This window comes from Amblyomma maculatum, chromosome 1 (genome assembly GCF_055883805.1).
Source record: "Amblyomma maculatum isolate TAMU_Amacu chromosome 1, ASM5588380v1, whole genome shotgun sequence".
Taxonomy (NCBI): Eukaryota; Metazoa; Arthropoda; class Arachnida; order Ixodida; family Ixodidae; genus Amblyomma; species Amblyomma maculatum.
The window spans coordinates 319,338,730-319,348,721 of NC_139344.1; the positions used below are offsets into that span (position 1 = coordinate 319,338,730).

Sequence of the window (9,992 nt, forward strand, 5' to 3'; positions counted from 1 at the left end):
ATTATCATCACCCTTAAGAATCCCCCCCCCCCCCCCCCGCCAATTATTTATTCTTGTCACTTTGTTTAAAACCTAAACAAAGCTTTCAAAGCTCTCCCTAGATCGAATGCTTGGTCAGTACACTGTCTGGAGCAGGTGTCTGTAGTAGAGTCACGCTGCGTGTTCATTTCTTGCATTTTCCGCTACTGGGCCTGTAGTAACATTTGTGAGGTCGAAGGTATTTGTTACAACTTTTCCCGCTCCTTCCGTGGCGGTTGGCCGCTTGGTCAGCCAGCATGTCCCTCCGGTTTCCGGGCTGGGAACGTTCCCTGCAGTCGCTGATGGCTGTGGCAACGTGTCTGGCAATGCGCCCCTTGCACCGCACAGCTTGATAATTGGCTTGGCAGTGGAAATACCTGAGACAATAGAAAAAAAAAAGGAACAGTTTCTCTTTTTGTTAATGCCGCTATTAAAACACAAGGTTGTTGTTACACAGACTGGGCGTTATGCTGTAGTCTCTTGTAAAGGAAACAAAACACCGAGTTTATGGAGAGGTCTCATCATCATCATCATAAGCCTGACTACTCCCACTTCAGGGCATTCATATCTCCCATATCCCTCTAATACCTCGGTTCTGTACCAGCTGGATCCTAATCTTCCTAATCTCATCCGCCCACTTTCCTTTATTTCTTTAACCTCCTGCTACGCTTGCTTTGCCAGCCTGTTACACTTAGCGGTCATCGGGTATCAGATTACATGCCCATGCCTACTGCTTCTTCTCGACGTTGACTTGAATGTCATTAACTGTAGTTTGTTCCCTGACCACTCTAAGCGCTTCCTGCCTCATAAAACTACACCTATAATTTTCGGTTTTCTAGATCTCTGCATTTTCCTCAATTTAGACTGAACTTTTTTTTGTTATCCCACGTTTTTCCGGGCCATATGTGAATATACCGGTAAGATACAGCTGCTATATGCTTCACATTTGAGGTATACCGGTAACCTGCCATTCATGATCATACAGTCCTTTCCGAATTCGTCCCATGCATCCCAATATTAGCCTTCAAATTTCCCTTTCGAGGTCTAGGTTTGCGGTCACTACTTGTCCTGAGTATATATATGGCCTTGGCCCTTCCAGGGCGTCACAGTCGTAAATTGCTGTCCCCTTCTGATGCTGTTGAACATTTTTAATTCTCATTTAATTTATTTCTCTGTATACTTTTACGTCTGCCGCTATGCTCCATATGTCTAGGTCATTAATTATTCTTTGTAATTATTCGTTTAGTTACTTAGCAAGGCAATTTCATCATCGAATTGCAGATTACTGTGGTATTCTTCATTAACCATTACCCTTAACTGCTCCCAATCCAGTTCCCTGAATGCTCGTTCTAAGCAAGTAGTGAAGTTCATTGGAGAGATTATGTCTCCTTGCCCATCACCACATCACTCTTATCGGAATTGTAATTATTTAGGCAGGACAATGGTTGCTATTCAGCCACTATAAGCATCTTACAGTATTTTCATATATAGCTCATTTAAACCCAGGTTGCAGAATGCCTCCATGAACGTTGGGCTTTTGACTACTGAGTCAAAAGCTTTCTTGCAATCTATGAAATCTACTCACGGGGGTCCTTTTCATTCCGAGCATTTTTCTGTCACCTGGGTCATAGTGTGGATAGGATCTATCTTCGAGTATACGTTATGAAAACCTGTGGGGTCATTTTATTGATTTAAATCGAAATGTGCCCTGATTGTATTATCGATTTTTACTAAATATCTATTTACGTAAGGGATAGAAATCCGATCGATTTGTAATTGTACAGTCCTTGACGTGCCATGTTTTATGGATCAAGATACTGTGGGCATTTTTCTTAAGGTTCGATATTCTCAAGGTCATGAGGCAGAGGCGTAGCGAATTCGGAAGGGAAAGTGGGGAGGGTTCTCGTGTTTCGCTGTTAGAACACCCCCCAAAATTTTGTGAGCGGTGCATCGCCCCATACTTGCCGCCTTTTTCTCCATTTCTTTTTACCAGTGGCGTATAAGACCGCCCGAGAATATTTCTGGCTACGCCACTGTCGTGAGGCATTACGTACAAATAGTGGCGAGTTTTTCTAGCCCGATCTATCCACCCTCCTTCAAGAAAGGTCTGCAGTTACCTGATCTTCTCATCTGCTTTCGCCCTTTCCATTTGCTTCTGAGGCTTCTAAGAAAGACGGGCAAAGCCTTACTTGTCACAATTCCTGCAGTTGGCGCTCTGCATTCTACGGTAGTGCCAGAGCATTCTCTTGGAGGCACAAGCACCGCTGCGGGTCGCCAGCAGAGGCCCAGCTCGCCACCGCATGCAAGCTGCAAAGACTCCCCATTGGACGGGTGCGCTGTAGCCGTCCGTCATGGATGCGCAGACAAGCACGAGGGCACCGATTGGCAGCAGCACCAACGAGGGCCGAATCGCCAGGAGTTCTGCAGCGTGAGACTGAATTGACGACAGCACTTCTACGCAGACCTTCACTAAACCTTTCCTAAGCCATAGACATTTTTTAACGCCACGTGAACGAGTGGAGTTTTCTGGGACATATCTCTTAATCGTGAAGTAACGGCGGGATATTGTAAGACACTGTTATGCACAAGTTGGTGGGATTTGTCTAAGGGTTTGCGGCTCTTACCTTTTCGACGACGCAGGAAATGGTGTGCCGGTTAGACCTCATGAACTGATGCTTTCGCACTAGAAATCGAGACCTAGACTCAATTTTAAACCCCGTCCGCGCGATGGGAGGCTGCTCTAGCCAACGCCGACACATCAGCAATGGCTGATAAATAGTGTCATCAATGGAGATTCGGGCGTCGGACCTACCTGTTGATGCATCTTCTATATTCAATGAAATAACTTCAACAACAGCCAAAATGCAAATAAGGAAGCAAGTAAGCTCATATCTATGTCGCTCTTTGCAATTCGGGCAACATTCATGATGAACCTTCTTGTGAGCGCGCCTTTAGAAGGTTATGGCGAGAAGACAGCGACGAAGGCATTTACATTTATCATCTGCCAAATAAACTATGCCAAACTAGAGCTTTCGCATGTAGTACTAAACTTAGCGACCTTATATCCTTGCAAAGATTTTGCATTCAAAGTTGCTTGGCAAGTATACTGGCATAAAAATTTTGATGCGTCGGTATATCGTTGTTTATACGCTCTTCGTCTTTGGGTTTATATGTCCTGGCTGTTTTGACTTCTTGAGGTGTTTCACACTTAGGCATGATCCATTTCTTAGATGTGAGCCGACGAAAGGTAAAACTGCGAACTTTGTTTCCGACTTCTTATTTTATTATTTTTTTGACCATATCGACAAAACTGTGATAAATCTTCGATAGTCTCGTCTGATACTGTCGCTGCAACGCTGGTGGTGCGCTTTTTCTTATCGGTTAGTATGAGGCATACTGCCATGAAATACGAAAAAACGCAGTGTCATGGAGTCCGGAAAAAATCTCGCTAGATCTTTTTGACCGAACGACTCGTGGAGTTTTCATTTCGACTAGAGAGAAAGAATAGTTCACAATTGGCCAATGTAGTCAACTTGTCAAAATTCTTGTTCACTTCGGTTTATTTTTAATATCTTGTCTTCTTAACTCCTGCAGAGAGCAGCAAGATGCTACTGTCAATGGCGATCAGTAATGTGCTTGAAATATGTATTCTGTTAAACCCTGAGCTATGGTGCGCGCCATCATGACTGGCTCAGTCGCCTTTGGCTTTCATAATACTGCAAACTATAGTGCCTAGTATATTCTAGGCACTGTACTGCAAACACCTGGTGAAGCGAAGCGCAGGTTTCAGTGCTCATCTGGAAACTTCTATTGGCAACCTGCAGTGCCTGGGTGACGTTAAAACTTTTTTGCAGAGCACCTAAAAACTACTTGGGTCGCTACGAGCCCGAGAGCACATTCTGAGCCTTTACAGGCTTGCGTTTGGCTGGCAAAATGTCTTGCCTGCCACGTGTGTTCGTCAGAGAGCTTATGGTCATGCTTGTATGTGCAAGCAGGTGGCGCGCAAAAACATTACTCGGGCGCTTCAAAAACCGTTGGCCACTATCAGTAGGTTTCAATGCGATAGCGTTAAAGACCCCGTTCTGTAGGAAATCCGGTGTTTTCAGCGCTGTTCGCGTCATGCGCGAAAAGTCAGGGGCACAGCTCTTGCAGGTTGCAGTTGGCAGGAGATATGCTGCTTGGTCGCGGGTTGTGTGACGTCACAAGACTCCATGGCATGGCAGGAGCTGTCAGCTCGGGCTTCTCCTACGAAATGAGAAGGTGAGATAGGCATCCAAGCCTTCAGGCAACGAGCAACACGCGCTTCCCCTATAGGCCACGCAGGCACACCTGTACGGCTGAACTGCTTACAGCGGGGCTTTATAGGAATCCATGGTGGCTGGTATTTCAAATTAGGGGTAGCTTACGACTGCGTGATAATCATTATATGTCAGAAAACAGGGACAAAAATCAAGAGATTCGGCACTAAGCGAGCAGGAAAGTGTACGTAGGCGAACAAAGACCAACAAGAGCCATTAACGCTGTCACGTCATGCATTTAGAGACGGACACGCCATGGCGGTCAAGTGATTACAGTGATCGGCTGCTGAATCTAAGGATGCTGCTGCTTTTCGATGGAGACGAAAAGCAAAGCGCCCGTGGGCTGGGCGATGCCGGTGCACGTTAAAGCACCCCAGGTGTTCGAAATTTTGCGGAGTCCCTCCCCCCCCCCCCCCCCCCCCTTTTTTTTATACGGCATCCCTAATAGGCTGAGCAGCTTTTGGACGTTAACCCACATAATCGAACCAAACCGACCCTTAACGGCGGAGCTCGAGTGTCTCCTCAGTATTTAAGTCCTTTTTATCGACATGGCAAACTTCAGCACGGGCTGCCTAATAAATGGATGTCCATTGAGATCACAGGTAACTAAAATTCGCTGTGTGGCCTCCGGCCGATACTCGGTGGGGTCCATGGCTACTGGCAAAATCTGCTTAGATTGACCTAGATTGACATCTAAGTAGCGTGATTTTGTGACAACATTAAGCACAAGGCAACTTCGTTTTTCTGCAAACAAGGACATGTTAGAAAAGAAGCTCACGCATTATGCCCTCCTCAGGAAATCACACAATGTGCGGTAGCAACGGTGTTACAGCGGGACAAGCTTGCTGATGTATGGCGCGCTGCCGCCGACACTGCCTAAGTGTTATGGAAACTTGGTCCTACTGTCGGTGTTGCGAACAATGGAAAGTACATCTCTGTTGAAATCTCCTGCTGGGATATCATATTCTTGTGTTAAGGATCTTTAGTTGTGCTGATTTTTTTTTTTTACACGTGGAACTGGTCATACCTCGCCATTTTTCAAGCTCCGCGCATTGTATACACATACGATTCATACGACATCAGCCATAATACTCAGGTTTACGAGGCAACGGTTTGGCTTTCTTGCGCACTAAATGTTTGATAGGATGACTTGCAATGAGTGTCGCGTGCCGACGTCAGCACCAAGTGCAAAAACATTTTGCAGCCTAACTTTAAGGGATACTGAACCTAGAAAATTCTTGGTTTCTTGTGATATTTCACGAGGATCAGCGGCGAAAGTCCGAAACAATGTAAGCTCGAATGCAAGCTAAGCTTCACATCGAGTATACGTTGTCACACTACGAGACCACCCGCTCAAGCTTTGGGTACGGCGCTTCTAAAAACATGAGTGCCGCGAAACCTTCAAAACTGCATTTGTTGTTTTTCAACAGCCGCCGGCATACAGGCTTATCACTCTGATTCTGGATCGCGTATCGGTTCCGTAATCTTTGTTTGCTAATGCTCGATGTCGCGAGTCACACCTTTATCAGTTTCGTTGTAGCGCAAGATGCACCGAGATCTATCTCGAAGATTCCGGCCACTCGTGTGTCTTTCCACAATGTTCCAGTCCGTGCTGGTAGCTGTTTGCGACGTTATCTAGATTGTTCTGTGCAGCCTTTAAATTGAGCGTTGACGAGTGTGACGAGCATTCTTTGTCCGACGACCGACGAGCACGTTTGTTGCTATCGCCGCCGCCGCCGAGTTGCTTAGTTCTTTTGCGGGCGCAAGTCAGCCCAAATAAAGAGTTATTTCGGTACCATCACGCCTGTGCCTTCTTTTGGCGTGTACGGCCTTGTCACCACTACGTGACAAGGCCGTACGTGAATTGCGCAGTTCGTGACGAGCTCACTTTTGTTCTATCTGCGTTTTACAGCGCATGTCCTGAGCGACGTCGCTGTCAGCGTAACCGGTGGGCAGAAGCTATTGAGTTGCCCAGGGGGCCCCTCTTATAACCCAAGGGGCCAAGGTATCACATTTGGAAATGGCCAACCTGGGGCGCGAGATTCTGCTTGGCCTCGCGTTACGTCCATTCTTAATTTAAACAGCGCGAACAGGAAGACACAGGACAATGTTTACCAACTCGCCCAACAAAGTATCTTGGTAAGCTCGTGTTACGTGCCATGGTCATGGTGAATGGTGCTTCCAGACATTTGCTTAATGAGCTTGCTTCAAGTTGCCAAAGGGTGGTATGACGGTCTCTTTGCTCCACCATTGACTAGCGAAAGTAAGGAGGTTTCGTATTCGATGTAGCGCCGTTCAACACCTAGGCCGGAAGGACTGCCGATTGAAGGTGTATTCTGATGTTGCAAACAAGGTCCCATTTATAAGGATGGCGCTGAGCTGTGCCTCAACAAGCAAGCCTGGTACTTGAGCTATGATTCACAGGTGTGACACGCGCTAACGCATGTAACATTTGGCTAATGATATGCCGCGGCTGTATCTCTTTGTAGTAATGATTTGAAGGCCGCCCTAGCTACCACGCTTAGTTGCATCCGCTGGGTTGGCACATTGCCGCTTGTGCTCCTAGTTTTAAGTGCCGTCCTTCAAGCGCACCTCAGCGTTCTGCAGTACAGCTGGTGCACGCTACTTCCCTGCGTCTCCCCGGAGACTTCTTCACAATCTGCGCAGGTACTAGATCAGCCGCGAGAGTACGTCTGGGTCAGGCCTCAGGAGCGAAGGACGAGGTCTCACATATCTAGGGCAGAAGAGAACAGCCAGCCGTTGTTGTTGCTTACCAAGTAACATATGACAGCCACACAAGGGGATCGGCCAAGAATTGGCTTGACGTGCAACAAAGAGGCAATGCATTGGCCGTTCTCTTGGCGGAGCCGGAAGAAGGCACTACAGAATCTTTCCACGAAGAATTCTTGGCCCTTTTCTAGTTTGCCGACTTTGTACGTGAGGTCAACGTTGAAGAAGCATGTCATGTCATTCAACGGCGTTAGTGTCAAATGACAAATCTGCAAAGAATGGATCGAAAAATAACGTAAAATAGGTCGTCAGCGCAGCAGACTCCAATCCTCAATGGAAAGCAATTAAGAGGTTTCGGCTTGCAACATCGCCGACACTTTTTATTCCTAGAGCAAATCCGCTAAGCAACTATCATCGTAAAAGGGGTGCGGTATTTTCGGATTGTTCTGCTCGACTATGGAAATGTGTGCTGCATGCAAAGCGCTAAGTTAGGAACTGTGGGTCAGATGGTGAACCGCTCATGCCCATCGCGTGCTGGATATTCATCTTCACTGATAGGCATCTCGTGCAGGCCTCTTCGCTCGCTAACGTATGCACAAAGAATGCCGTGAGCGGGAGCGCGGGAAATTCGGCGTGCAGACCCGCGTATACGCGAGGGATGTGCGTAGAGCGAGTCAGGTGCTGGGGAAATGCTGCCTGCCGGCTGAACGCCATCAATACAACGATGCGTAGTCGATATCGAGGAGAGGTTTGAATATAGCAACATTTTCCGGTTTCGCTGCTTGTTTTCCTTGCTCAATTCTTGGAGCGCCGTCGTGGCAGTTGCGAACGATCACCTTGACGGCCGAGCTTTACGCTGTAGCCTTTTAAAAATATGAGGATGAAATCAAGACTCCTGCCACCAGACACCGATCCAAGTGCCCGCTCTACTCACTCCCTAAACTCTACAAGATCATCCAGCCATGGATCACCACCCAAAAAGCCTCCCACCCACCCACCCACATTCCTCCTCAACTCTGCGGCAAAACCGAGGCGTGTGCTCTGACACAATGTATAGTCGACATTTGATGGCACGCAATATATATAGTAACAGAGAATTGACACCATCGCTTCTTTTATAGATAGTCTAGAATACACATGACATACAGCATAGATATGTGCATAATAATTCGGAGTTTACGCCCCGCCGCGGTGGTGCAGTGGTTAGGGCTCTCGGCTTCTGTGCCCAAGGATGCGGAATCGAATCCCAGCAGCGGCGGCTGCTTTCGATGAGGGGGAAGACAAGGCCCCCGCGTACTCTGCGATGTCAGTGCGCGTTGACGAACTCCAGGTGGTCGAAATTTCCGGAGCCCTCCACTACGGTGTCTCTCATAGCCTGAGTCGCTCTGGGACGTTAAACACCATAAACGAAAACGAACCGACCTAATTCGGAGTTTACTAATTACATGCGACGTCAATAACTATCAAGCAATGCGCCATAGATGCCAGAAAATCATTTCATCGCCACGATCACGCTTCCAGAAACTTATAACGGCAGGTGAATTATGTCGGACGCCACTGTTATCAACTAGAAATTCATTCATAACAACATTGGCAAATACTTAGTTTGAACGCATTATAAATATCTCTGTATTGCACTTGTCGACTATAAACAAGGAACGCGCCACATGTACCTAATGATTAGGAAAGGGTAAACTTGGAAATTGAAGCCCTCCTCGCATTTTGCGAAGCAATTATTTTCAAAGCAAAACAAAAAGGTGCAAAAGTAACAATTTTCTCACTCTCACAAAATTCGCTTTCACGGCTATTAGGTGCCAGAAGGCAATCAGCGCGCCATTAGGAGCTTCATGTTTGGCGGATATGGCATGCAGTGAACAGGGTTTGTGAAAGCGAGCTTCGACGTCACGCGTCTTCAAGGCAGGATTCGGGAACAGGTCGTAAACAAGTCGGCGAGGATGCTGAAGAAGCTATACATAACAGAAGAAACACGAATCATGCTCGAATGCTTCAAGTAATGCTGCAAGGTGTGCTTAACGTCGTGTGAGTATCTAGGCGGCTTGCGATGGTATGCTTATACCATGTAGTCAATGTCATACAGTTAATGCGGACGTCGGCAATGCCAATGGATTGTACCAGCGTTAGCTATTGTTTCCGTGTAAGCGGTAACGCGTGCTTGGGCTCTTGCTTGTAACGGGCCAGCTTTCGTAGAGAGCCAATAAAACCGGTGATCCGATGCATCATCAACGCACAGCTGCCATGCACGTGCCGCGATCTGAAAAAATAAAGAAAGCAGAGAGGAGCCTTTAGCTATGAGAAGGCGGTCACACAATGAGACCGTTCCGAGCTAGACACAAGTGTGGTGTCCGCTGCAATGCCCTTGCGGCATTAATTCTATGAGAGAATAACTCACCGATTTATCAACGGCGTCCACGCATGTGGCTGCGACGGAAAAAAAATATAATGCGTGTTTAATATATTTTCATTGTTAGTTGTCTTTAAAGGATGTCTGATATCTTTTCATAAGGAAATAGGCGGAAGGCTGGCAACTTTAACACAATATGCAAGTAACTAAGGCACGCAAATATATACGAGTTATTATTTTAAGTATTAGCCTGTAGTTACTGGGGGCACTAATTATTAGGAAACCAAATATTTTGAAAATTCAAAAGTTTCGTTTTTAAACAGAGGGCTTCTCTGCAAAAGGATACCGCAGTTTTATTCTCTGGCGCTTTAAATAAATTAGACGACAGTGACACAAGTTTATGACTCCGGTTACGCTTCCGAGCCTGGTCCTCTCTTAGCAACTATGGCACTACAGCAAGTAACTTTCTGTCTTTTATTTTAAGCAATATTTTTTAATGGTCTGCTGTCTCATTATTTATTTTATACTTGTTTTCTCATGCCCATCGTGATATATATATATATATATATATATATATATATATA

At 46.4% G+C, this 9,992-nt stretch overlaps 1 protein-coding gene across 1 annotated transcript; it reads right to left on the reverse strand.

The window, feature by feature from the left end:
- Window positions 1-40: 40 nt before the first annotated feature.
- On the reverse strand, window positions 41-5,224 carry LOC146207237 (serum amyloid A-1 protein-like). Its single transcript, XM_084577242.1, has 3 exons — window positions 5,095-5,224; window positions 2,208-2,439; window positions 41-395 (listed from the first exon to the last, which is right to left on the reverse strand). Exons 1-3 carry the CDS (start codon window positions 5,096-5,098, stop codon window positions 164-166), a joined length of 468 nt encoding a protein of 155 aa, XP_084433368.1. The 5' UTR covers window positions 5,099-5,224; the 3' UTR covers window positions 41-163.
- Between the last annotated feature and the right edge of the window lie 4,768 nt (window positions 5,225-9,992).

What these genes read in the sequence shown, in the direction of transcription:
- LOC146207237 (XM_084577242.1), bottom strand. An exon ending in AACTGCAGGAATTGTGACAA is followed by an intron (nt 396 to 2,207) that starts GTAAGGCTTTGC and finishes CTATTGTCTCAG; the next exon opens with GTATTTCCACTGCCAAGCCA.